General features: G+C 61.1%; 2 protein-coding genes across 3 annotated transcripts; one reads left to right on the top strand and one right to left on the bottom strand.

The window, feature by feature from the left end:
• The first annotated feature begins 657 nt into the window (after window positions 1–657).
• On the top strand, window positions 658–14,696 carry PYGL (glycogen phosphorylase L). Of its 2 annotated transcripts, none has more exons than XM_027744431.2 (21): window positions 658–750; window positions 2,464–2,716; window positions 4,202–4,303; window positions 5,660–5,738; window positions 5,967–6,070; window positions 6,653–6,784; window positions 7,571–7,682; window positions 7,769–7,851; window positions 8,811–8,954; window positions 9,100–9,192; window positions 9,404–9,550; window positions 10,141–10,304; window positions 10,412–10,526; window positions 11,216–11,317; window positions 11,402–11,549; window positions 11,642–11,700; window positions 12,383–12,524; window positions 12,673–12,880; window positions 12,959–13,093; window positions 13,523–13,589; window positions 13,775–14,696. In XM_027744431.2, the coding sequence occupies exons 2-21, from the start codon at window positions 2,474–2,476 to the stop codon at window positions 13,961–13,963; spliced, it is 2,568 nt and encodes an 855-aa protein (XP_027600232.1). In that variant the 5' UTR covers window positions 658–750; window positions 2,464–2,473; the 3' UTR covers window positions 13,964–14,696. The 2 variants fall into 2 exon arrangements, with proteins under 2 accessions (XP_027600232.1, XP_039242762.1); XM_039386828.1 differs by lacking the exon at window positions 658–750 and adding an exon at window positions 1,130–1,144.
• Window positions 14,524–20,241, bottom strand: ABHD12B (abhydrolase domain containing 12B). Its single transcript, XM_027744433.2, has 13 exons — window positions 20,123–20,241; window positions 18,312–18,451; window positions 17,776–17,878; window positions 17,561–17,680; window positions 17,216–17,246; window positions 17,010–17,055; window positions 16,792–16,921; window positions 16,527–16,567; window positions 16,161–16,240; window positions 15,897–15,979; window positions 15,275–15,353; window positions 14,999–15,123; window positions 14,524–14,656 (listed from the first exon to the last, which is right to left on the bottom strand). The coding sequence occupies exons 1-13, from the start codon at window positions 20,224–20,226 to the stop codon at window positions 14,635–14,637; spliced, it is 1,104 nt and encodes a 367-aa protein (XP_027600234.2). The 5' UTR covers window positions 20,227–20,241; the 3' UTR covers window positions 14,524–14,634.
• Window positions 20,242–26,906: the final 6,665 nt, after the last annotated feature.

Here is a 26,906-nt window from a genome sequence, read left to right as displayed (position 1 = left end):
GGATAGTGGAAGGTGTCCCTGCCCATGGCAGGGGGTTGGAATGAGATGGGCTTTAAGGTCCCTTCCAACCCAAACTATTCTATATGATTCTATTATTATCCAGTAATATCCAATAATAACCTGGGCATGCTTCTAATGTAGCCCAACCCTGCCCTCTGGCAGTGGGAAGCCATTCCCCTTTGTCCTGGCACTACAGGCTCTTGTCCAAAGTCCCTCTCCAGCTCTCCTGGAGTCCTTTTAGGCACTGGAACAGTCTCTAAGGTCTCCCCAGAACCTTCTCCAGGCTGAACACCCCCAGCTCTCCCAGCCTGTTTCCAAAGCACAGGGCCTGGAGCCCTCGGAACATTTCCATGGCCTCCTCTGGACTTGTTCCAGCAGCTCCACACCCTTGCTGGTGCCCCAGAGCTGGAGCACAGGTGGGGTCTCACCTGAGCAGAGCAGAGGGGCACAGTCCCCTTTCCTTGCCCTGCTGCCCACGCTGTGGGATGAGCCCAGGACACTGGGAAGGAAAAGCACACAGGCTGGAAAGCCTGCGGAGCCATGGCTGGGGAGGAGGAGGAGGAGGAAGTGTTGCGTTAGAAGCTCATATTGGGTTTTCTTGCCCTTGGGACGAACGGGAGGCAGGGCCAGGCGGGCAGGGCAGAGTCCTGCGGGCAGCCTGGGTACGGGAACAGCTGGGAAGAGCCAGGAGCCGCGGGGGGGAAGACATCCCACGCCATTTCCAGAGGGATTACAGGCGGGCAGCGAACAGTGAGGAAGCGTGGGGAGAGGGAAGGGGGGCCGGGAGAGGGATGCGGGGGGACCGGGGGGCGGGAGGGAGGGAGGGAGGGACCGTGGCACAGGAAAGGGACCGAGGCACGGGGGGGTTCGTGACACTGGGGGGAGGACACCGTGACACGGAGGGGCGGGGACGGGGACCGAGACACGGGGACGGATCGTGACACGGGTGGGAAACACATCACGACACTTCCCGGCTTTTCCCTCCGGGGCCGGCGGGGAGGACCTTGTACATGCTCCAAGAGCGGCTGCCCGGGCGGGAGGAGCCACGGGTGGGGCGGGCGGGGTTCTGCGTGGGGCGGTCCCTCCGTGGGTGAGAGCAGGGACGGGGGAGCGGCCGCGCCCGGAGTCGCTCCGGCCGCCGCAGGTGCGATGCTGGGGGGGCTCCGTGCTCTGCCCCGGCTCCGCGCCCCCCTCCGCTGCACACCCTTTGCCCCCCCGCTCTTGCACTCCCTCTCTGTGCGCCCCCGGGGTCCTCCTCTTTGCACCCCCTTTCCCCTTTGCACCCCCTTTCCCCTTTGCACGCCCCACTGAGACCCCTGAAATCCCCACACACACCCCCTTTGCACACCCCTCTGTGACTCCCTGGGTCCCCTTTGCACATCCCTCCGTGCACCCCGCGCTGCGGTTCCCAGGACACCCCCATTCCACTTGCCTGGCATCCCTTCCTTTGCACAGCCTCCTGTGCCCCCCGGGGGTCTCCCCCTTTTTTTACCCCCAGGTGGCGGTCCCTGGGTCACACACTTCCCACGTTCCTGGGGTCCCCCCGCTTTGCACACCTCTCTGTGACCCTCACCCTGGGGTCTCCCTCCCCTTACACACCTCTCAGTCCATCCCTGGGGTCCCTCACGGTCCCCACCGTTGCACATCCTTCTGAACAACTCAGGCGGCGGTTCCCGGGGCACCCCCTTTGCACCCTCCTTGGTGACACCCCCCCCCCCCGGAGTCCCCTCCCTTTGCACGCCCCTCTGTCCATACTCGGGGTCCCCCTCCTTTGCACACCCCTCTGTCCATCCCTGGGGTCCCCCTCCTTTTCAGACTCCTCTGAGACCCCCAGCGTTCCCCCCCCGCCTTTGCACCCTCCTCTGTGCACCCCCGATGTCCCCCCTCTCGTTGAGCGCCCTTCTGAGCAACCCTGGTCGGTCGCCGGGGTTCCCCCGCCTTGCACACCCCTCTGTGACCCCTCGAGGTCCCCCCACCTCTGTGACCCCCGGGGTCCCCCCTTTGCACCCCCCTCTGTCCATCCCCGGGGTCTCCCCCTTTTTTACCCCAGGTGGTGGTTCCCGGGGCACACACTTTCCACGTTCCTGGGGTTCTCTCCTTTGCACACCCCTCTATCCCCCTCCCTGGGACCCCCCACTATCTATCCCGGGGGTCCCCCGGGGTCCCCCTCTTTACACAACCCCCTGAGACCCCCGGGATCGCTCCCTTTGCACGTCCCTCCGAGGACCCCCCTCCCCGCTTTGCACCCACCTCTGTTCATCCCCGGGGTCCCCCCCCCCTTTTGTCCCCCCCCGGGTCTTGGCCGCCGCTCCTCCCCGCGCGTGGGCGGCCCTTTGCGGGGCCCATCCCCATCCCGTCCCCATCCCGTCCCCTCCCGGGGCGGTGCCAGCGCGGGGCGGAGGCGGAACGCGGCGGCGGAGCCCAGCCCGTGTGCCCGTGTGCCCCCTCCCCGTGTCCCCGCAGCCCCACCGCGATGTCGCGGCCGCTGTCGGACCAGGAGCGGCGGAAGCAGATCAGCATCCGCGGCATCGTGGGCGCCGAGAACGTGGCCGAGCTCAAGCGGGGCTTCAACCGGCACCTGCACTTCACCCTGGTCAAGGACCGCAATGTGGCCACCCCACGCGACTACTACTTCGCCCTGGCCCACACCGTGCGCGACCACCTGGTGGGGCGCTGGATCCGCACCCAGCAGTACTACTACGAGAAGGATCCCAAGGTGGGAGCGCTGGGATGCGGGGGAGAAGGGGGGAGGACCCCTCTGTGTGGTGGGAACCCCCCCGCGGTGGGTCCTGGGTTATGGCTGGGGTGGGATCCATCGTAGCGCCGTGGGCTTGAACCCTCCCTCCGCGCTGGAATATAAGAGATCGGGGAGGCTCGGGTTTTTTTCCGTGGATTTAGGGCTGTTCCCGGTAACTTTTCCGAGCGGAGGGATTGGACTTTACCAAGCGAGGCCACTGTCCTTTGCTTTGCAAAACAAACAGAGCGCGGCTTGGCCGGGAGCGGGGTGCAGGGCATGGGAACGCCGTTTGTTGTCCCGCGGCGCCGGCGTGGGTGCTGTCTACCAAAACCAACTCCAAAGCCTTCCCGGGGGAATTATTGGAAAGGCTTAAAGGCACCCGAAGCCAACCACAAACAGGTCTTGTTTAACACAAGTGATCCCAAGCGTGAGAGATCCGGTTTGTGCAGGAGTTGCTGCGCTGCTGCTCGTCCCGCTGGCTCGCTCCGGGCTCTGCCCCGCGGGGATTAAGCCCTAATCCCTCTCCTGACACCTGGATGTCGCTGTCGGCAGCAATTTCCTCCCTGCCAACACCTCGCTGGGACCGTGCCAGCCCCGATAGCTCAGCGCTCCCCCGTGTTGCGTAGGGGTGAGGAAAAGGAGCCTCTTCCAGGGCTTGGATATGGGACTCTTCCGTACAGGCAAGCCGTGCTGCCCGCCTGGAGTGACTGCTCCCGGCTCTGCTGCGGTCAAACCAGAAATCCCCAAGGATCCTGCCCTGCACACCCTGCCCGTGGCGGGAGGGTTGGAACAAGATGATCTTTAAGATCCCTCGCAACCCGAACCATTCCGTGATTCCGGGGTTCTGTCCCATCTCCATTCCCAGCCCGACTCCGCGCAGGTCCTGGGGAAGGAAACCTGTCGAGTCAGCGACTTCCTCCAGCCTAAATCCTTCCTTAAAACCTGCCGGTGCTGACGCCAGGGGACGGCTTAACGCAAGGCCGGAGCGGCCGCGGTGTCAGCGGGAGCATCCCGTGCTCCGAACCCCCGGGAAGGGCAGAGGAAGGCCGTGTCCCCACGGTGTCCTCACGGTGTCCTCACAGTGTCCCTACAGCCACTGCCTGGCCCCGGCGCCTCGCGTGGTTTTCCGGTTGCTTTGCAGCTCCAGGGTCACGGGAGGAAACGTCTCCTCTTTTAAAGTTTAACTTTGTGCCGCCGCGGCCGCCGGCGGGCGTGTGGGGTGGCCATCCCGGAGCTGTCCCTGCTCTGGGACAGGGCAGCGGGGCTTGTCCAAATAAAACGGCCTCTTCCCGGCTTGGGAAACAGCAGGAGAGCAGGGCAGGGGCTGCAGGGCCGCACAGGAGCCGCAGCCCTCAATTTCCTGGTGCAAACCACCCTGCTCTGTTGAGAATTCTTGGTGAGATATCACCTAGTAAACAGCTTTGGGGTCCTGGGGAGGTGACCAGGGGTGGTTTTCTCTTCCAGAGGATTTACTACCTCTCCCTGGAGTTCTACATGGGGCGGACGCTGCAGAACACCATGATTAACCTGGGGCTGCAGAACGCCTGCGACGAGGCCGTGTACCAGGTGAGCATCCCAGGTGGGGATGAGGACTGGGACGAGGAGGGCTCTGTGCTCTCCAGCTCCTGGGAATGTCCGTGTTTTGCCACACTGGCTGCAAAACGCTCCTTGAGCTGCAGGAAATGCTGCTCCAAGACCTGCTCTTGAAAGGCCTGGAGCTGCCCAGCCCGGCAGCTGCGATCTGGGGAACCAGCAGGATCCCATTTCCAGCCCATAAACTGGAAGGGAACTGGTGGTTCTATGGATGAGGCCGTTAATACCAATAATCAGTGGCAGGGAGGAATAAAACCTTGGCCTACTCAACCCCAGCTGGGCACTGGCACCTGGTGGCAGTGGGGTTATCTGAGGTTTTTGGGTGGCTCCTTTCCTCCCCACACTGTCACCTTCTGTGCTCAGCACTGCCAGACATGGCCAGGGTGGTTGCACAAGAGCAGGAACATGTTCAAAGGAGAGGAACTTATTTTTAGGGCTTTTTTTTAAATTTTTATCCACTTGCTGTGACCGTGGGACGTCAGAGCCAAGGGTTTCCATGGGAAAAGGGGGCTTAGCTGAGCTCCCCGAGGAGTTTTTGCATAGGCAAAACCTCTTCCTTCCACAGGATCCCAGGCTGGAAAATTTAAATTTCCCTCAAAAAGTGGTGTAGGTTCTTCTCACCTTAAAGGGTGATGCCTGGAGTCAGGAGGATGGGCACCTGGGTGCCTTCCCCAGGGGATTGGGGTGCTGGGGGAGCAGGAACCAGGCATCCAGGTGCCTTCCCTAGGGGATAGGGATGCCAGGGGAGCAGGAACCAGGCATCCAGGTGCCTTCCCTAGGGGAAAGGGATGCTGGAGAAGCAGGAACCAGGCATCCAGATGCCTTCCCCAAGGGATGAGGGTGCCGTGGGAATGAGAATATGGCATCTGGGTGACTAGCCCAAGGGATGGGGATGCTGGGGGAGCAGGAACCTTGTGCCTGCCCCTGTGGGACTGCAACCAGGGAGAGAGGGAATAGGCCTGAGAATAAGCCCTCAGAGCCCTTGGAAATGTCTGGGACCCCAAGAGCAGCACCCTGGTCACAGCTGGGTGCCCCCCATGCCCAGAACTTGCCCTCAGCGAGGTCATGGGTGTTTGTGTCCCTTGTAAAGGCTGGTGGAGTGACTTTAAACACCAAAACTGGTCCCTGCCATGGTGTGGAGCTGCAGCCAAGGGGGAGAGGGGCTTCTTTGGGTGCAAATCACAGTGTCCCAGGGGTGGGTCTTGTGGGACTGGGTGCCTTTCCACCCCTCCTGGAGCCCACCTGCAAAGGAGTGTGTGCCAACAGTGCCTCCCCTCCACGGGGCTGGGCACCCTGGGAGTCTCCAACTCGTCTCCTCCTTGTCTGTAGCTTGGCCTGGACATGGAAGAGCTGGAGGAAATCGAGGAGGATGCCGGTCTTGGCAACGGGGGTCTCGGCAGGCTGGCTGGTGAGTGGGACACATCCCTGGGGACTTTGCATCCACCACAGGGAGCACCTAATCCTGGGGGGTTTATCGCTCCAGCCTCTCCAGTGTGTGGAGTGAGAGGGGCTGGCCCTGCCTCGTGTCCCTGCGGGGCTGCTGCTCGTGGCCATCGCCTGTCCCCGGGGAGAAGGATCTGCTGTCTCCCAGGGCTCCTGGGGAATCCCGGCTCACTGCTCCCTCTCTCCCTGTCAGCCTGCTTCCTGGACTCCATGGCCACGCTGGGGCTGGCAGCCTATGGCTACGGCATCCGCTACGAGTACGGTATCTTCAACCAGAAGATCCGGGATGGGTGGCAGGTACGGATGGAGGTGTGGCCCTCGCTGTCCCACGGCACAGCCGGAGCCCCAAACTCAAGTTCCCCTTAGCTCAGGCTGCACAGACACTCTCCCTGAGCTTGGAGGCTGCTGCTGTGATAATTAAAAAGCTTGTCAGATGCTTTTCTTAACAAGTTTAGCTTCTTAAACTGGTGCAAGCACAGGGCATCCCTCCTTTGTCCCCATCCACAGCGTGCCCTGCTCGGGGCCACCCCAAGAGCTGCTCCGTGGAGCAGGTGAGGATGGAGCAGTTGTGTCCCGGCTCCTCACGGAGCAAGGCTGGAAGAGGCTGGTTTGGAAACGCAACATTAGCAATGCACTAAGAGAAATGTTGTTTTTTTCCCCCATCCCTCACCCCTCCGGCAGGGAGACACCGGGTTCAGGGTTGGCTGGGGTAGATCCCTGCCTCCAGGTGGTGCCAAAATCAAGGCTGAGGGCGGGCAGACTCCCAAGTACCGTCCCCCTTTTACTGCGAGCAGACAGAGCCTTTCCCAGCCATCCTCCAGCTGGGGAGAGATTCCTGGGGCTGGGTGGCCCTGTCACTGCTCCTGCTCCCTCCATCAGGTGGAGGAAGCCGACGACTGGCTCCGGCACGGCAATCCCTGGGAGAAGGCCCGTCCCGAGTACATGCTGCCCGTGCACTTCTACGGCCGCGTGGAGCACTCGGACACCGGCGCCAAGTGGATCGACACCCAGGTACGGCTGGGGCCGGAGAGCAGGGAACAGCCCTTCCATGGATACAGGGATGGGCGCAGGTTTGGCTGCTCCTCATCTGCAGCCAACCTCCCCATCCTTGGAAGTGTTCAAGGCCAGGTTGAACAGGGCTTGGAGCAACCTGGTCCAGTGGAAGGTGTCCCTGCCCATGGTAAGGGGTGGAACAAGATGATGTTTAAGGTCACTTCCTACCTGCATCCAGCTCTGGAGTTCCCAGAACAAGAAGGACGTGGAGCTGCTGGAGCGAGTCAGAGAAGGACACGGAGATGTTCCAAGGGCTGGAGCACCTCTGCTCTGAAGCCAGGCTGGGAGAGCTGGGGGTGTTCAGCTTGGAGAAGAAAAGCCTCCAGGGAGACCTTAGAGCCCCTTCCAGTGCCTAAAGGGGCTCCAAGAGAGCTGGAGAGGGACTTTGGACAAGGGATGGAGTGCCAGGACAAGGGGGAATGGCTTCCCACTGCCAGAGGGCAGGGTTAGATTGGATTAGAAGCATGCCCAGGCTTCCACTTGGATAATAGGAGAATCCCAGAATAATTTGGGTTGGAAGGGACCTTAAAGCTCATCTCATTCCACCCCCTGCCATGGGGACACCTTCCACTAGAACCAGGCAAGCTGGGGTGTCCCTGGGGGTACAAAGTGTGTCCGCACACACATGACCCCACGAAGGTGGACACAACCCTGAGCTCCACCCTGGGTCTGTGGGATGGGAGGGCTCCAGGAGGAACATGGAGGGATCCCAGCCCAACTCCAGCTGCCCTGACACTGTCCTAGGTGGTGCTGGCACTGCCCTACGACACCCCCGTGCCCGGGTACATGAACAACACTGTCAACACCATGCGCCTGTGGTCGGCCCGGGCCCCCAACGACTTCAACCTGCGCGACTGTAAGTGGGTGCTGGTGGGGTGCCAGGGGGGATGGGGCGAGGTGAGGGGGTCCCATGCCCACCTGATCCCTCTGTTCCTTCCCCAGTCAACGTTGGAGACTACATCCAGGCCGTGCTGGACAGAAACCTGGCGGAGAACATCTCCCGTGTCCTCTATCCCAACGACAACGTGAGTCACGATGCGGGATGGGGGGTCTCTGTTTTAGGGGAAGGGGTCCCTGTTTTCAGGATGGCTAAAGAGCTCACAGACAGAGCGGGAAGTGGAGCAGCCCCTCTCTCCAGGACACTGCAGAGATGCTTTTTGTTGTGTTTCAAGCTGCTTGGATGGGGATTGCTGCTTCTCACCAGGACGAGTCTTTCCCTGAGCACAGATTGGCCGGGAGGGAGTGGGGACGAGCAAGTCCTGCTGCAGAAACATTCCTTGAGTCTCAAAATACAACATGAAGGCAAACTGCTGAGTGCTGCTGGTGTTTCCCTGATGGTCCTTTGCAGCCCTGGGACCAGAGGTTGTGCCTCAAATTGCCCTTTGCACCCCAACCCTTTTGTTCTTGCCGTGCTGCACGCTGGCACGTGATGGAGGCGTGATGGGGATGTACAGCCCTTCCCAGCCACAAACCGAGCTGTGGAGCAGGGGGAGAAGTTGAAGGTGGCTCTCCTTGCTCTGCAGCCTGTTTGGGGCTGGTCCTGATGGATTTTTTTTTTCCTATTAAATCCTGGGGAGGGCCAGGAGCACCACAGCTCCAGTGGTGAGGTTGTCTCCTGCAGCATCTCTTTTGCAGACCAGCGGGATGATGTTTTGTGCTGCATGAAATGTGGCTTAATTCTTGTCCTAGAAATAGCTCCTGTCTGTCACAGCTCGTATGGCTTCCCTTCCCATTGTCCCACTACCTTTCCTAGCAGCCAAAATGTTCAAACCAGGGGAACAGGTTTGGGTGATGCTTGGCAGGGATTTAATCTGTTTGCACCAGGTTAAGTCTGGGAAGCAAGATGATGTTGGGATTAGAGCTGGTGCTGGGGGAAGCTGGTGCTGGTGCTCAGACCCCAGTGTGGGTCCCTGGGCACAGGGAGCACCGGGAAGCGCAGTGAATCCTGTGGGAATCCTGCAGTTCCCTGCTCCTCTGCCCACAGTTCTTTGAGGGGAAGGAGCTGAGGCTGAAGCAGGAGTACTTTGTGGTGGCTGCCACCCTCCAGGACATCATCCGCCGCTTCAAAGCATCCAAATTTGGGAGCACGGACACCGTCCGAACCGTGTTTGACTCCTTCCCCGACCAGGTACAAGCCAGGGTTGCTCTGACATGTGCCTTGGAGCTTGTCCCAACACCTCCCAGATGCTGGAGGGGTGTTTGGACCCTCCGTGGCTGCCCGCGCCCAGTGGGATGCCCGGTGTCCCCCACGTGTCCCCACCCTGCTTTTCCAGGTTGCCATCCAGCTGAACGACACACACCCCGCCATGGCCATCCCTGAGCTGATGAGGATTTTCGTGGACATCGAGAAGCTGCCGTGGGATAAGGTCGGGAGACCCCACCTGGCTCTTGGGTCTCCTCCATTCGCACCCACCCGCCAGCGGTGGAGGAGCTGGGGAACCCGTTTTGTGGCTGCTGGGTGGGATGTGGAGCAGTCGGGTTGGGTTTAACTGGTGTGCACTGGGAGGAGCTGGCTGGGCCATGATGGTGGGGGGACCACGGGTGGGTGGTGCTGAGCGCCGGCTCTCCCCACACCAGGCCTGGGACCTCACCAGAAGGACCTTCGCCTACACCAACCACACGGTGCTTCCCGAGGCCCTGGAGCGCTGGCCCGTGGACCTGGTGGAGAAGCTGCTCCCCAGGCACCTGCAGATCATCTATGAGATCAACCAGAGACACCTGGACGTGAGTGCCTGGGGGCCATGCAGGAGCACGCTCCGGAGAGGGGGACAGGGATATAGTGTCGGGATGAGGGGGATGCACAAACTGATGATGTTGGGGGTGTGGGCGGGTGATTCCAGCTGCTGTTTTGGGAGGTTGGTGCAGAGAAAAGTACTTTCCCACCAGCATATTGCCATCCTGCAGCTAGTGGCTGTTTAGAGGCTTCACCCATTGCTCCAGGGACCCCCCTGTTGGCATTTCTTTGCTTCCTAAATGCTAAATTCTTCCTGGGAAAGGATGAGGTTGGAAGTGCAGAGGAGATGGTGGTTTGACCTCCTGGTCTGGCAGCACGAGGCTTTTGACAAAATGTCCTCACTGGCCAAATGTGGTGCCCCCAAAACCCATCTGTGGGGGGATTTTTGGGGGTCCTTCTGTCCAGAGACACCCGTGCTGGGGAAATGCATCCTTTGAAGGGGGTTTGCACCGTCACAACAGAGTAAAAGCCACCACTCCAGTGCACTGGAGATATTGCCATGGTCCCCTCCTTGTGAGCCATGGGGTGGGACATCCCTCAGTGCCACCACCGCTCACCACCTCTCCGGCTCCACCGGCAGCACATCGCATCCCTCTTCCCTGACGATGTGGAGCGGCTGCGGAGGATGTCCCTGATCGAGGAGGGGGGCAACAAGAGGATCAACATGGCCCATCTCTGCATCGTGGGCTCCCACGCCGTCAACGGCGTGGCCAAGATCCACTCCGAGATCGTCAAGACTCAAGTGTAAGCGCGGGGAGGGAGGCGGTGCTGGGCCACCCCCGCCTTGGAAGTGGTGGTGGTGGTGGTGCCAGGTGGGCGAGGCTGAAGCTGTGCCCTCCTCGTCCTCGCAGCTTCGAGGACTTCGCAGAGCTGGAGCCGGAGAAGTTTCAGAACAAGACCAACGGGATCACCCCCCGGCGTTGGCTCCTGCTCTGCAACCCGGGGCTGGCGGAGCTCATCGCGGAGGTAACGGTGTGGGGGGAACGCCCTGGGCCCCCTGACCCTTCCATCCTGATCCCAGGGACCCTGGGGATGCCATGAGAACATCCAACATTTGCACCTTCTAAACCATTTACATCTCCTAAATGGTTGAGGGTTGAGGAAAGGGGGTTCTCCCCCTCTGCTCTGCCCTGGTGAGACCCCACCTGCAGTGCCGCCTCCAGCTCTGGAGCACCAGCATAATACGGATGTGGAGCTGCTGGAATAAGTCCAGAGGAGGCCACAAAGAGGATTAGAGGGATGGAGCAGCTCTGCTCTGGAGCCAGGCTGGGAAAGCTGGGGGTGTTCAGCCTGGAGAAGGCTCCAGGGAAACCTTTCAGTGCCCAAAGGAGCTCCAGGAGAGCTGGAGAGGGACTTTAGACCAGGGCCTGAAGTGCCAGGACAGGGGGGAATGGCTTCCCACTGCCAGAGGGCAGGGTTAGATGGAATATTAGGAAGAAATTCCTGGCTGTGAGGGTGGTGAGGCCCTGGCACAGAGAAGCTGTGGCTGCCCCATCCCTGGAAGTGTTCCAGGCCAGGCTGGACAGGGTTTGGAGCAACCTGGGATAGTGGAAGGTGTCCCTGCCCATGGCAGGGAGGTGGAACGAGATGAGCTTTAAGATCCCTTCCAACCCAAACCATCCCACCATCAGCACATGCCTGTGCTCCCGTTGCAGAAAATCGGGGAGGACTATGTGAGGGACCTGAGCCAGCTGACCAAGCTGCACGAGTTCGTGGACGACGACCTGTTCATCCGGGAGGTGGCCAAAGTGAAGCAGGTGAGGGGTGCGGGCAGGGGGTGGCACGGGCAGGGCGGGGGGGCAGAGACCAGGGGCTGAGACACTCCCTGCCCTCCCGGCCAGGAGAACAAGGTGAAGTTCGCGCTGTACCTGGAGAAGGAGTACAAGGTGAAGATCAACCCTTCCTCCATGTTCGACGTGCACGTGAAGAGGATCCACGAGTACAAGCGGCAGCTGATGAACTGCCTGCACATCATCACCATGTACAACCGTAAGGCACCGGGGCACGGGCTGTCCCCAGGGGTGCACCATCATCCCTGTGTCCCCCATTCCCCGGTGACACCGCGCTGCTCTTCCCTCCAGGAATCAGGAGAGATCCTGTGAAGCTGTTTGTGCCGAGGACGGTGATCATTGGGGGCAAGGTGAGTTGGCTCAGGAGTTTTTAAGACATTTTGATGGAAGTCCTTGAAAGTGCCCTGGGGGGTGTAGGTTCAGATGCCTCATGGGGCCGTGCCTCTACATCTACCTGCCAGGAGGGTGAAGCCAGGTGGGGGTTGGTCTCTTCTCCCAGGTAACAAGTGACATGACAGAGGAAACAGCCTCAAGTTGCACCAGGGGAGGTTTAGATTGGATATTGGGAAAAATTTCTTCACCAAAAGGCATTGGAACAGGCTGCCCAGGAAAGTGGTGGAGTCCCCATCCCTGGAGGGATTTAAAGGACGTGTGGATGTGGCACTTGGGGACATGGGTCAGTGGTGGCCTTGGCAGTCGTGGGGGAATGGTTGGACTTGACAATCTTAAGAGGGCTTTTTCAACTTGGAACAATTCCATCATTCTATGTCCATGGAGTTCTCCAGGAAGTGCTGGAGTACCCTGGTTAGCTTCAACCCAAACAAGGCACCAGATCTGGGCGGGGGGAGGCTGGGACAACCATATGTTGCCTGTGGTCATGGAAGTCCCCAAAAACGTGGTTGTGCAACACGTGTTGGATACGATGATGGGAGCAGGGCTGAGCAGGTTCTTCCCTGGATATGTGGGAGCTGGGTGTGCCTCACCTGCCCCTGCTACCAGCCCTCGTGGCTCACCTGTGGCTTCTCTCCTTAGGCTGCCCCAGGATACCACATGGCCAAAATGATCATCAAGCTCATTAACGCCGTGGCTCAGGTGGTGAACAACGACCCCATGGTGGGGAGCAAGCTGAAGGTCATCTTCCTGGAAAACTACAGGGTCTCCCTGGCAGAGAAAGGTACCCTGGGCACATTCTGGGGAGGGGATGTCCCTCCACCAGCCCATGGCTCCGTCACTGCCAGGCAGCAGATCCAACATCCTTTGGCATGATACAAACTCGGAGCTGGTCCCCACGAGCCCCTCGTGTCCCCGTGTTCTGTTGGCAGTGATCCCTGCGACCGACCTGTCGGAGCAGATCTCCACGGCGGGCACCGAGGCGTCGGGCACGGGGAACATGAAGTTCATGCTGAACGGGGCCCTGACCATCGGCACCATGGACGGAGCCAACGTGGAAATGGCCGAGGAGGCCGGGGAGGAAAACCTGTTCATCTTCGGCATGAGGGTGGAGGACGTCACGGAGCTGGACAAGAAAGGGTGAGGGCTGGGGACGCCACAGGGGTGTCACCACGGGCAGCTGGGGCTGCACCATCTCATGTCACCCCTTCCCTCCAGGTACGACGCCCAGCTCTACTACGACCGGCTCCCCGAGCTGAAACAAGCCGTGGACCAGATTAAGAGCGGCTTCTTCTCCCCCAACGAGCCCAACCTCTTCGACGACGTCATCAACATGCTCTTCCACCACGACCGGTGAGGCCTGGGGTGCCATCCTGCCACCCCCTGGGCTGGGTCTCTCCCCTGCAGCAACCACCCCTTTTCTGGCCCTGATGACCACATCAGGGTGGTGGGGCCGCACTGCACGTGGACGGTGCTCCCCAGGCACAGGCTCTGCAGGGATGGCCCTTCATGCTTGCTGCAATAACACCTTTGGGTGCGCAGCCCCTCCAGATAATTTCGGGTATTTCAAGGGCTTTCCTGGCCAAACCAGCCATGGGCATCGGGATCGGAGAAATCTTTTCCCTGAGTGCCCTCCCGGGGCATCCAGGGTTCTGTACCAACAGGGTTGGGGAGGGGCAATTTGGCTGGAGGATTTGTGTCAGAGGAAGCCCCAGATGAGGCACCATGCCATGCTCCCACCTTCCCTTTCCTCCTGCCCCTGACTCCTCTTCACTGCTCCAGGTTTAAAGTCTTCGCAGACTACGAGGCTTATGTGAAGTGCCAGGAGAAGGTCAGCGAGCTGTACCTGGTGAGTGCCAGCCCGGAGGCGAGGCAGGACGTGTGCTGGGACACAACATCCCATCCCAGAGAAGGGGTCTGGTGGGGCTGTGCGTGGAGATGGGATCCTGTGCTGCTGGCTGAAAGCCACCCTTGGCCAACGAGCCACACTGTCCCCGGCCTTGGGGCCAACAAGTCCCGCCGCTCTCCTTGCAGAACTCCAAGGCCTGGACCAAGATGGTCATCAGGAACATCGCGGCGGCCGGCAAGTTTTCCAGCGACCGCACCATCAAGGAGTACGCCCGGGACATCTGGCACGTGGAGCCCTCCGACCTGAAGATCCCACCGCCCAACGAGCCCCGGGACGCGGCCCAGGACAAGACCCCCAACGGCACAGCGGCGTAGGGACCCCCCGGAGCCAGAGCCAGGGGATGGGAACACATGTGCTGTAAAATTCTCTGCTGTCTTAGTCTGTGTGTCGCTGCTGCTGGCTTTCCTACGTGCGGAGCGGGAACCGGGAAAGGGGCGGGATTTTTATAACCTCAAGTGTCGTGTGGGAAGCGAAAAAACCACGTCGCCCTGTTCTGCTTGCATTAGGTGCTAAAAATAAAAAGTGCCATTGGAGTCCAAGGGGCTGTTTGCTGAAGCCTAAAATTAGGGACTGGGCTTGCTTCCACCAACGTTAATGGCCAGGGATGGGGTGGGCAGCACAGCTGGACACAGCTGGACACAGCTGGACACAGCTGGCTGGGCCCTTGCAGGCGCTGCTGAAGCAGGATATGGGGGTGCAGCCCTTGCCAGCCCTGAGGCACCAGTGCCAGGGGGGTGAAGGGTGTTTGAAGTCAGGCTCGTGTACCCCCACCACTGATCCATGGGATCCTCCCACTCACGGCTCTGGTGACCCAGACCACACCAGTGTCTCGATCCATCGAGTCACCTGCAGCATCCTCGAGGCAGGGGGCGAATTAAAAGGTTTTTCAGTAGTTTTTATTACTTACAGCAGTAAGCTCAGTGCCATGTGGGGGTCCTGGAGTGGGATGGAGGGAGCGCGTGGTCGCTGCACGCAGCAGTTGGCGTCACTTCATGTTCAAAAAGTCTCTGCAACAAGATGTAATAAATCTTACACTGTGTCACTGACCCTCCTGTGCTGCGTCAGAGCCTGATTTGTGATCCCTGGATGTGGGGCTGAGCTGGGCTTGGAGCATCTCTGCACCCAGGGCAAAGAGGAGCTGGTGTCCCCAGGGCCACTTCTCCACGACACCCAGGCTGAGGGCAGTGAGGAGTGATTGAAACTCAAAAAGTGATTCCAGCAAACACCGTGGGGAGGGGAAGGAGCAGGGGGAAGACACCTGTGCGGTTGCAGCAGGAGAGAAGGCACCAGTGGGAGAAGAAGCCAAGGCTCATCCTGTGCCCCCCCCATTTCTGTGGAGCAGCACTTACTTCACCAGGGCTGGCAGCTCCGGGTTGAACGAGATGTAGTCGTGGCCCAAGCCCAACTTTTCGGGAAAGGTAATGAACTTCACTTTGTTTTTGTCCTTGTAGGCGCTGCGAGCTGTCTCATAGAGCTGGGGTGGGGAGGGATTGTGGTTAGTGGGACCCCAAACCCGCTCCTGGCACCCTGGGGGTGGCCACCCCCTCTCTGGCCACTTCATCCCTCCAAAGCCAGGCTGGAATGGTGCCCCCCCCACCGTGACAGCCCAGATGGCAGGTCCCCACCTTGCGTCCCAGGTGTGGAGGCACAACACCATCATCTTCTGCATGCAAGATGAGGAGGGGACAGGCCAGCACCTTCACACTGTGGGCAGCAAGCACAGTGCTGAGGACTCACCCCAGAGCCAACAGACCCGCAGGAGCCTCACCAGCCCCTGCTAAAACTCCCACAGCACCCCGAACCCCCTGGCACTGCCCCTCAGAGCCCATCCCAACCCACCAGTGGCACCTACACCGGGTGCCCTGGCGTGCCTATGTGGGTGATGCCCACACTGCCTGCCCTGGCATGGCAGCACCGAGCACCCTAATCACCTTGAACCCAATTAGCAGGTCTCTGGTTTCAAAAGCACCCATAAATCTCTCTGGCATGGGCTGCGGGTGGGACGCGAGTGGGTAGTGCCCAAAAACAGGGATGGTGGCTTGTGGACTTTGCTTAATAATCACACTGATATCTGATAAGTCATGCAAATAAAAAGGCACTTTTGAGGCATGAGTAAGCTGGGTAAACACAGAGGAGTGCAGGCATTTCATGGGGTGACATGACACCTCTCCTCGGCCAGGTGGTCCCGGAATTATCCCGGCAGCGCCCTGGAAACGGCTGCGCCCCTTCTTCCCACTGGGAACTCACTTCTCATCGCTCTGGAAGAACATGTCAGCCCGAGCCAGCGAGTCCAGGATGAGGTACCCAAAACCCGGGAACTGGCGGTAGATCTGCCAGGGAGAGAATTTGGGGGGTGCTAAGCCATGGCTTGGATTCAAGTGTGAGGGGGGGAGACCCAGGTAGCTGGGGCTGACACTGCTGGGGGACCCCACAGGCAGAGCCTGTCACCAACTGGGACCCAACAGGCAGAACCCACCCCCCTGTCACTGCTGGGTGACCCCCCAGACTCACCTTGGTGATGGGGATGTGGGCAGCTGCCTCTCGGATGTTGGTGTAGGGAGACTCCAGGACAACGGCATCAACCTGGACCCCTGAGAGCAAAACAGGGTGGGAGCACTGGGGGGGCCTGTCCCCCCTCCCCAGGCTGCTGCCACACTCCCCTCCCAGGCAGCAGCTGTGGGGCCAAGATGTCCCCATCCCACTAGGGAGGACAGGGATGGCCACTTGTCCCCATCACAGGGGCCAAGCCTGATGGTAAAGCAGAGAGTGACAGGGCTCCCCATCTCCTCTGTGGCCCCCAAAATCTGGCCAAGGCTGTGCAGAGCCCCAGGGGGACACCACGTGGGGACAACCCAACCCAGCCATGCTGGCCCTTACCTCGCTCCTCCTGCAGTTTCCTTGCTGCATTTGTGGCAATCCTGTGACAGGGGAGATGACAGTGAGGGGAAGCAGCCATGACACCCTGGCAGGGTGCACAGCACCCTCAGACTTCCCCCCTCCTGGCTCAGTTTGGCTTTGCAGGTGCCTCCACCGAGGAGCCGCTCCAACCCTTTGGTCCATCCCCAGGTGCCACCAGTTTGGCAGCAGTGTCACAGGGGGCAGGGTGGGCTCTGAGTCCCTCCATCCCCCACCCTGCACCTACCCTGTCCCCAGGGAGTGTCCCCAGAAGAGGATGCTGCTGTTCCCACTCCGTGCTTTCGCCCAGTCGTAGAGTGCCAGGACATCCGTGGTGAAGCCGCTCTCCGTGGGGTGTCCAGTGGAGTCCCCATAGCCTGTGGGGGACATGGCTCGGTGTCACCACCCTGGGGGGACCAGCCCCAAGAGGGGGTCACCCAGGGAGGGGCAGGGGGATGACTCTACCTCTGTAGTCCAGAGCCAGGATGTGGAAGTCAGCAGCCCCCATCGTCTGTCAGAGCAGCAGGGTGTTACAACTGGGGGAGTGGGGGATGCACCCCAGGACCCCCAGCATGGCCAGTTCACTCTGCCCAGGGTCCCTCCCGGGTCCCTTGAGCCAGCAGGAGCCTTACTCCCAGCAGGTTCCAGTGTCCCCACAGGGCACCACTTACCTTCAGGAACTGGACACGGTGACGCGCAGCCCTGACGGGGAGAACGAGGTTAGAGCTCGGGGGGATGGACCCCAAGGGACTCTCCCCTCCAGCACCAGTGCAGGTGAGGAACCACGGTGACCTTTTCCCAGGAGGGGAGAGCTGGATGCTCTGGGGTGGCTGAGTTTTTATCCCCTTTATCTTTCAGGGACTTTTTATGACTGACAGTTCAGAACCCACCGCAGCAGCCCCGGCCCCGCAGCACTGCCAGCTGCTGCACTGAGTTTGCTGGTTCTCACCTGAGAGCAGCCCCTGCACCCATCCTCCCCTGGTCCTGGCCCTGCAGCAGCACCCACGGGCACTCACCTGGTGCCTCCATTGCCGTGCAGGTAGATGATCACGGGGTGAGCATCAGCAAGTGCCTCCTCGTACCAGCGCCGGTCCTGGCCCCGCGCCTCGGCCGCTCTGCTGCCCGGCACCGTGTGCCTGAGGGGCACAGCAGGGTCACCCCGGGGGGATTCCACCTGGCTGAGCCAGGACAGTGCTGTGCCCACCCAGGACGCCGAGGATGTCCCACTCACCAGATGCCAACGGTGACGCCCGGCTCGGTGGTGAGGTGCAGGCTGATGGTGTTGTTCACCAGCAGCTCCGGCCGCCGAAAGTCCGCGAAGAAGGGGAAGGCCACTGACGGAGAAATCACAGCCATCACACCTCATGGCCAGTTGCTTTTACAGTTTGTTTTTTTTTTTTTTTCCAAATCAACACGTTATGGTTTTTAAACTATTTAAGGCCACGCTCGGGTAGACGAGCTCAGCCCTCTGCCACGTCCTCCTATCCCGGATTCCCAGCCCCGCTGATGTTGTGCGTGCCCAGGCATGTTGTAACTTCATGCAGTAAACAGGGTCGGCAGCACCACATTATTAGAGCTTGCAAAACACAGGGAAAGGTCTCTCAGTGCCTCCTCTGCAAGCCCACGGCCCAGGGGGAGTCGGGTGGGTGCTGTCCCAGTGCCACCCAGGCAGCGGGTGTGGTCCCACCCATGTTCTGGGGGCTCCCCACCCACCCAGCTGAGTCCCTGTGAGGGTTCTCCCGGCTGGGACAGCCCCAGGGTACTCACGGAAGTTCAGGTAGACAAATTTGGTGAGCATGCTGGGGAAGAGGCGGATGAGGAAGGGCACGGAGATGTAGATGAGGAGCATTCCCAGGAGGAGGGTCCCCAGGAGGGTCCCTAGGCAGGGGAACCAGGAACGTCGGCCCCTGCAAGGGAGGCACCTTCTGAGCACATCCCCTCCCATCCTAAGGGATTTGGGGTGCAGCAGAGCAGGCTCCCCATTCCCAATCCCAGCCGTGATGGTTGGGTACAGCAGCTTTTCCCCACGAGGGTCTGAGGATGCTGTTTGTGTCCCCCTGGGATTGGGAACTGGATCCCCACACCAGCACTGTCTTTGGCTTTTGGGGATGGAGTCGAGGTGTTGGAGCAGCCCCGCTGTGACACCGTGTGATAAAGCCACGATTCCATCCCCCACGCCCTCCCACAGGACGCCGGGAGGCAGGAAAGGCAGCTTCCCACGGGATGCCGGCAGGCAGGAAGGGCAGGGACTGTGCCAGGGCTGGGAGCTGCAAACCAAACAGGCAATAAGGAGCAACTGATACTCTGTGGCAACACCCCAAGTCCTGGCTGGTGAGACACAGTCACAAATGTGTTCCCAAACTTGGCACTAAGAGCTTCTGCAATACTCCAGGGACACAGAGGAAAGGTGGGAAAGAGCTTGGAGAGCCCATAGCCCACAGGGTGATGTCCCCAGGTGCCACCAGCACAGGGTGGGGGAGTGTGTCCGCCTTGACAGCGTCCTGCTCCAAAGGGGCTGGAGACACATCCAGCTGCCCTCTGCAGCAGGAAGACACAGCCCCAGCCTCCAAGAGGGAAAGGAAAGCCAAGAGCTGCAGCTTTCCCGGCGTCAACGTCCCTCGTGGGTTCATGGTGCCAGGTGATGGGGAAACCAGTCTGGGCACTGGGGGATTTAGGGCAGAGGTTTCTGATGGGTAGCCAGGCACAGCTCAGTCCCTGGATCACCACCCCTCCTGCAGAAGAGCCTCTAGTCCATTCTCTGCCCCAGGGCGTGCTGCAAGATCCTGAGGAGAGGTTGCAAAAGGGGTGCCAGAGCAGGGTGGCACTGGTCCCCAGGGCACAGGGGGCTCCTTGAATCCCACTCATCCTTCAGGTCCTTGGTCTGAGCAGCCCCGCTTTATGCTGGCAGCAACAGGCCAGGAATGCCATGGAGAGGCTGCAGGGAATTGTCAGGTGCTGCTCTTGGTCTACACCCAGTGTTCAAGTGCAGGGGAGAGCCCTCACACAGCCTTTGCACAACACCTGCTGCAGGTGAGCACTGACCTGGACCGGGGGGATGTGCCCACCAAGGGGCACCTCTGACAGCTGGCAGGGCAACCACGTGGGACGGCAAGGTGGCATGGCACAGCACGGCATCGGGATGAGGTGGGACATGGCCACAGAGTAGGGCCACGGCAGGGTGACACAGGGACATGGCCACTGCACGGGGTCACGGTGGTGGCAGGATGACATGGGGACACAGCCACGGTACAGGGTCACAGCTATGGCAGGGTGACAGGGGGACATGGCCACAGGGTGAGATCACCCCCGTGACAGACAGGGCGGCACGACCACGGCAGGGGGGGCACACACGGGGTCACGGCCCCAGCGAGGCGACAAGGCCACGGCGTGGGGACACGGGAGCACGGCCCCAGCACGGCCCCAGCCGGGCAGCACGGCCAGGGCACAGGGCCAGACCCGTGACACGGGGGACACCGCGGTGCACGTGGTCCCAGGAGGCGCGACAGGGGACGCGGCCGAGGGACGGCGACAGCGGCTCCGGGGAGCGCAGCGGCGCGCCCAGGCCGGCGGGTACTCACCGCTGCTGCCGGGCCGCGCCGGCCCTGCCCTCCGCCCGGCCGCTGTCGCCGCTGTCGCCGCTGTCGCCGCTGTCGCCGTCCCTGTCGCCGCCGCGCCGCCGCATCGCTCCGCGCCCGCCGGCGACAGCGCCGCGACACCGCCGACAGGCCCCGCCCACGGCGCGGGACACGCCCACTTCGGGAGGACACGCCCACACCAACAGGCCACGCCCACCCTGAGCTACGTCCCTGACGGTAGGTCACGCCCCTTGCACTAAGCCACGCCCCTGTTACGCCCCCTTGAGCTCAGGGGGCGGGGCCAGCACCGCCCACGGGGAGGCCCCGCCCGGTCCGGGGATGGGCGGGTCGAGGGGGACCCCAAAATATCTGCAGTCCCCTGTCCCTCAGGGACAGGCGGGTCTAGGGGGGGATCTCGGTCAGTGCTGCAGCCCCCTGTCCTCCGGGGATTGGTGGATCTAGGACGGATCCCGGTGGGGTTACAGCCCCCTATCCCCCATGGCTGGGGGGACCCCAGAAGATCTGCAGTCCCCTATCCCTCAGGGATTGAGGGGTCTAGGGGGAAATCACAGAAGATCTGTAGCCCCTGGTCCCCCAGAAACGGGCAGGTCTAGGGGGGGCCCCGGTCTGAGTTACAGCCCACTGTCCCCCAAGGATGGGTGAGTCTAGGGGGGACCCCACCAGGGCTGCATCCCCTTGTCCCCCAAGGACAGGCGGGTCTAGGGGGGACCCCGGTCCGTGCTGCAGCCCCCTGTCCTCCAGGGATTGATGGATCTACGATGGACCCTGGCGGTGTTACAGCCCTCTGTCCCCCAGGGATGGGGGGGTCCAGGGGGGGACCCCACCAGGGCTGCATCCCCTTGTCTCCCATGGCTGGGTGGGTCTAGAGGGGGGACCCCAGAAGATCTGCAGCCCCCTCTCCCCCAGGGATGGGCGTGTCCAGGGACAGGCAGGTCTAGGGGGGACCTCAGAAAATCTGCAGCCCCCTATCCCCCAGGGCTGAGTGGGTCTAGGGGGGACCATGGCCAAGCTGCAGCCCCCTGACCCCAAGACAGGCCAGGGAGAGCACGGGGCCAGCAGCAAGGTGACACACTGGGAAAATCAGCCTTGCCATTGGCAAGCAGTGCACAGGGAAAGCTTCCGGGTTAAAAAAAAATTTAAGAAAAAGGGTTTAACCCAAAGCTGGTGTCCCTTGTCTTGGGCAGGAAGGGTGGAAACCTGCTGCTGGTTGCCCTTTCAGCTGAGCCTCCCACCTGCAGCTCTGTCAGGATGAGTCAGCTGGAACTTTTCAGGCTGAAACTCCCCACCAGGAATGAAATATCCCTGTTTCACTGGTATTCCCCGTGAAACTCTGCCAGGTGCAGGAGGATGTGCTGCCTGGAAGGCACACACAGCTGGGCCATCACCTGCAGCACCACACCTGGCAACGGGGCCCACAGCAGAGAGGGCTCCCTTAAATATAATCCAGGAGGAATGGGGGCAAACCCTTTCCCAAAGGAGCAGCCACCCATGCTGGCATTTTGAGCTGCTCTTGTTCCACCTGCCCTCCAAAGCAAGGCTTGTGCTGGTTTTCCTGAGTTAGAATCATGGAATCCCAAAGTGTTTTGGTTGGAAGGGACATTAAAGCTCTTCTTGTTCCACCCCCTGCCATGGGTAGGGACAGGTCCCACTAGACCAGGTTGTTCCAAGCCCCGTCCAACCTGTCCTTGAACACTTCCAAGGATGCCACAGCTTCTCTGGACAGCCTGTGCCAGGGCCTCATCACCCTCTCAGGGAAGAGCTTCTTCCCAATATCTGATCTAAACCTCCCTCACCAGCCCTGAATGCAAATCCAGAGACAAACAGGTCTGGTCAAACCGGGGCTGTGGGCAGGCAGGTGCATGTTCCCCATCAGCAGGTGTTGTAATAAGGTGGCACAAGCCAGGCCCAAGCTGCTCTTCCCATGCCACAGGGGCAGGAGAACGTGAGAAATGACCAACAGATCCAGCTGGATTCACACACAAGAGCTTTTTCCTTCCACTCCCAGTTTTTCCCCATTCCCAGTGGGCGCTGGGGCTGCAGCTGGGGCATGTGGCAGTGGTTTGTCGTGAAGATGACAGGAGAGAGCCTCCACTTTGATGCCCACATGGATGGGCAAGGTGCCTGAGGGATCTGGAGCTCCATGAGGGCTGGAAGGGATCGGCATGGAGCCAGTGCAGAGTGCACCCCAGGATGGAGCAAGCACCCAAATGCTTCTTGTCATGAGGAGCCAGCACAGCAAACGTGGCACACACGAGGGTTTCCTGGGCTGGAAGGAAAATCCTGCAGTGGAAGGGTGTGCAGGATCAGGCCCGAGCGGCCGTGCTGGGAATGCGATTGTGCAGTGGGAGCCGAACGTGTGATGGCAGCAACGAGCCGCAGCCGCGGAGGCAGGACAGCACTGCGGCTTAGCAGGGCTCGCCTTTGTTTTGTGCAAAAAATAGCAAAGTTTAGGCTTAGGTCATTGCAAACTTCTCCCTGCACCAGCTGGGAGATGGGGAGGTTCCCTACAGTTGTTTCTTTTCCTATGGAGTCTTTTCTTTTTTCCCTTCGTTTATGCTTCGCTGATGGTTCCGCAGATTTTTTTTTTTTTTTTGCCTTTTTTTTTTTTTTTCGGTGCTGATTTTTTGGCTATCTTCTGGCCCTGCTTCCCCGGGAGGCCGAGATGAGGGGGGTGTCTCTCCCAGCGGGAGCAGACTCCAGGAATGCAGGAGCAGCTCTCGGCTCCCTGTGCCGCAGCCGGACCTTCCCTCGCCTCAGAACAAAGCGCCCCATTGTGCAGGGAAAATGGGAAGGAAAGCGTGACGGAGCAGCCCGAGCCGTGCCGGGAGGGTGTTCCTGCAGGAACGGGGCGCCCACGGCCTCGCACAGGGGTCACCCACTGCCGGCGCAGGCGCCCGCAGATGCTGACCCTGATTTTGGGTGGCTCTGTGCCAACCCCAAGCCTGGCCGTGAATCCATCCCAGCCATTGGAGTCCAGCAGCCCTGGATTTTTCCCACGTGCCCCGTTTTTTGTGGCGTGTCACACGTGACACGTGGGTTAGCGGAGGTTTCCTCCCTGCAAATGCCATCCTCAAACGCAGCTGCTTCCTTGGAAGGGGGCTCCAAAAATAGGCTGGCGGGCTCCGTGTCTGGCACAGCTCCGTGGCTCCCTAGAAGCACGCTTCCCTCCTCTGGGAAAACGAGGGAAAAATAAAATCAGGATGCCTCTGCTAACAGCCGGTCCTAAAAATGAGTCAGGAATTCGCACCGTGGTGATACAGCCCCGCACTCCTGAGCCGGGATTCTGCACATCCACGTGGGATGGGGACACTGAGGTGATGCCCCACCTCCCACCCATGTGTGGGCAGTTGCTTTGTTGGGTGACAGGGGAGACTTTTCGGGGCTGTCGCTTGGATTAGCGAGGCACCGGCGAGGAGGAGGGTGAGGGGGATAAAGGTCCTGGCACTCGCCGGGCTCGCAACAAAACAAAGCACCAGATGGTTCCAACTTCGGCATAATACACGGTGGAAAAGTGTTTGAAGCAGGGATGGAAAAGCAAATGTGGAAAGAGAGGGAGAAAGGAAAGAAAGAAAAAAAACCCTCAGCAAGTGTCAGGGCAGAAGAAAGCACCGGAGAAAAATGGCAAATGTTAAAAACCGAGACAAAAAGCCCTCGGGCGGCACAAAGCCGGGGCTGCTGACATCTGTCCGGCAAAGCCCCTTCCCTTTGGAGTCACCTTTCCTCGCCTCTGTCACTGCAGGGACACGGACACAGCCCTGGACAGGGCTTTGCTGGGTGCTGGGGCACATGGGGCTCTGCCATGTCCCACGGTGTCCCTGTGCTGGCCCTGGGGCAGCAGCAGTGACGTGCCCAGTGACGTGCAGCAGAGCTGGCCCTAAATATTTTATTACACTGTTACCTCACACGTGGTGTCCCCTGAGTCCTTGTCACAGCCGGTGGGGCCGCTTGCCAAACCCACCCGTGGCTCTGCTGCAGGATCTCGTGGGGTTTTAAGCCCGGATTCCGATCGGAGCAAGGCTTATGCAACCCCCTGTGTGAGGCTTTTGTGTTCCCCTCGCTCCTCCCCCCCCCGAAATACCTTGAACCTTCAGGCCGGAGTCGCCCCAAAAAAGGGGAAGAAGGCTTAAAAGTTCTCTCGCCTCTGGCATTTTCAAAAAAAAAAAAAAAAAAAGGCAGCGAAATCAGCTCATGCAATTGCTCGAGAGCGGATTGTGGGTGTAACCCCTCATGAGCCATCAGAGAATCCACAAGCCACAAGCCCTGGGGACTGCCGGCTCCCTGCGGCTCAGCTGGCGCTGAGCAGGAGCGTGGGCGGCCGATGGCTCCAGCTTCCAACCGGGACTGCCGAGTTTTAAATAAGGGTTGGAGTTTTGCTGGTGCCTGTGGGTCGTGTGTCAGCGCCCCGGGCCCCCCCGCGGGATGGCTCGTGGGGCAGAGGGTGGTCCCTGGATTTGTGACCCCCCCAAAGTGAGTGGGGGGCACAGGCAGGACGGTGTGCGGGGCTCCCAGGGGTGCTGGGGTGATGGCAGGGCTGGGGGCCGTGATGCTGGGTTTTTTTGGGATGGTGTGGGGCTGCGGGGCCACGTCCCTGGGGATGCAGGACAGAGTGGAGCCGGTCTGATGCTTCCCTGGGGTACAGGATGGTGGGGAACCAAGGTGGTGCCACCGGGGGGGGGGCAGCAGAGCAGGGAGCTGGGGTGATGTCCCTCTGGGGTGAGGGGTGATGGGAACCCAGCTGATGCCACCATGAGGGGCATGACAGTTGGGAACTGGGGTGATGACCCTCTGGGGTGCAGGACAGTGGGGAGTCAGAGGGGTGACACCTGGGGGGCAGTACAACAAGGAGCAAGGGTGGTGTCCCCCTGGGGCACGAGATGATAGGAACCAAGGTGATGCCACCCTGGGGGACAGGACATTGGGATGATATCACCTTGGGGTGCAGGACAGCAGGGAGCTGGGGTGATGCCATCCTGGGGTGTGGGATGATGGGAACTGAGATGATGCCACCTGAGGCGAGGCAGGAGCCAGGGTGATGCCACTCTGGGGTGCATGACAGTAGGGAGCTGGGGTGATGCCACCCTGGGCTGCAGGACACTGGGGAGCCTGGATGGTACCACCCTGGGGCACAGGAAGTGGGAGCTGGGCTGCTGCCACCCTAAGGAACACGACAGCGGGGAGTTGGGATGATGCCACGCGGGTGCAGGACAGCGGTGACACGCGGGTGTCCCAGCGGTGCGGGACATCCCCGCAGACCCCCGCAGCCGTCCCCCGTGGCGGGGGGCGGTCCCGGGCGGTGCCGCACAAAGGCCGCCGGTCCCCCCGCCCCGGGGCCGCCCCGCACCCCCGGGGGCCGCCCCCGAGCCTCGGCCCAATAAACGCGGCCGCATTTGAACGCGGCGCCTCCCCCGGACCCGCAACGCTCCGAGCGGTCCCGCCGCGCCCGCGGGCACCGGAGCCGGTGAGGCCGGGACGGGAGCGGGGCAGGGGGTGCGGGGATGTCGGGGAAGGGAAGGGGTACCGGTACCACCGAGCCCCGGGGTGCGGGGGGAGGAGGGAGCTCTGGCCGCCCCGGTCCCTCCTCCGCGGGCGGTGCCGGGGCTCAGCCCGCCCCTTCCCTTCCCGTCCCTTCCCGGCGGGGCCGGCCGCGTGTGCGGGACGCCGGGACGGGGCGGCGGGGAAGGGGCGCAGCGGCGAGGTGGGTGCGTGGGGAAGGGGCTCTGGAGGGAGGGGGATGCTGGAGGAAGAGGGAGCATGCTGGTTGCAGGAGGAACGAGATGCTGGAGGGGGGGGGGGATGCTGCAGGAAGGGGGATGCTGGAAGCGGGATGCTGGAAGCGGGTACATGCTGCAGGAGGGGGGTGATGGGGACAGGTCTTGTAGCCGGAGGGTGCGGGCAGGGCGTCAGGAGTGTCTGCGTGTGGGTGCCACAGCAAAGCCCCCAAGGTCCCCTTTGCGCTGCTGGCCGTGGTCCAGAGGGGTGAGCGGCACCGGGTGCCGCTCGCCCTCCTGCCAAGGACACTCCATCCCGGCATGCGTCCCAGTCCCCGGAGGGGTGCTCCAAACGCTCGGAGCGGGTTCTGGACCACTCTGCCCGGGCCGAGTGGAGGAAGCAGCCGGCTGTGGCTGGAGGAATTAATAACAGCAGTTGTTTTGTCAGCGGCAAAGCTCTCGCTGTCACCAGGGTGGCAGACAGCATCTGCTGTCTGGTCACCAACCGTGGGCCCCTCACCCTTGGCGCATCCCTGTAAGGATGGAGCTGAGGCGGTGAGCCAGGAAAGCCCACATGCACAGCCTGGGAGGTTCCAGCGCTGGGTGCACCGGGATTCTGCTGTGTGGGTGGGTGACAGCTCGGGTGGGTGACAGTTTGGGTGTATCCTGCCCATCTTCCCCGGGTGCTCCCCAGATCGGAGCTGGCGGGAGGCGATGGGCGCGTTATCGCCGTGATTCAGCACAGCCCGGGTTTGTCGGAGCCGGTGCGCGTCTGAGCTCCTCGGGAACTGCCGGATCCTTCATTTCCCGGCGCGCGAGGCGTCGCTGGATAAATTACCGGCTCGCTTTGTTTACTTCTGAACTAATCAGCTTTGTGCCTCCACCTTGGGCTTTATCTCACCCGGGGCTCCCCGAGTTACTGCTGAGCGACTCCAGCCCGATTTGCAAAATCAAACCAGATGGGCGCTTTGTTTTTCCTTACGGAGGGAAGGCTGGGAGTGAAAAGCCCTATTACAATGCAAATACCGGGCTGGCGTGAATATTCAAACCGCTGCGCT

This window comes from Pipra filicauda, unplaced genomic scaffold (assembly GCF_003945595.2).
Source record: "Pipra filicauda isolate LSUMZ 115617 unplaced genomic scaffold, ASM394559v2 scaffold508_size1329835_pilon, whole genome shotgun sequence".
Classification (NCBI taxonomy): domain Eukaryota; kingdom Metazoa; phylum Chordata; class Aves; order Passeriformes; family Pipridae; genus Pipra; species Pipra filicauda.
Note: the sequence above shows the minus strand (reverse complement) of the source record. Positions and strands in the feature narration are given on the sequence as shown.

Excerpts from the sequence above, each read along its gene's own strand:
- PYGL (XM_027744431.2), top strand. The coding sequence starts at position 2,474 with ATGTCGCGGCCGCTGTCGGACCAGGAGCGGCGGAAGCAGATCAGCATC. Across the intron at positions 6,071-6,652 it reads AGATCCGGGATGGGTGGCAG|GTGGAGGAAGCCGACGACTG; the intron begins GTACGGATGGAG and ends TCCCTCCATCAG. Across the intron at positions 7,852-8,810 it reads TCCTCTATCCCAACGACAAC|TTCTTTGAGGGGAAGGAGCT; the intron begins GTGAGTCACGAT and ends CTCTGCCCACAG.
- ABHD12B (XM_027744433.2), bottom strand. The coding sequence starts at position 20,226 with ATGCGGCGGCGCGGCGGCGACAGGGACGGCGACAGCGGCGACAGCGGC. Across the intron at positions 15,354-15,896 it reads TTCTTCCAGAGCGATGAGAA|TGTGAAGGTGCTGGCCTGTC; the intron begins GTGAGTTCCCAG and ends TGCTGCCCACAG. Across the intron at positions 14,657-14,998 it reads GAGCTGCCAGCCCTGGTGAA|AGACTTTTTGAACATGAAGT; the intron begins GTAAGTGCTGCT and ends ATCTTGTTGCAG.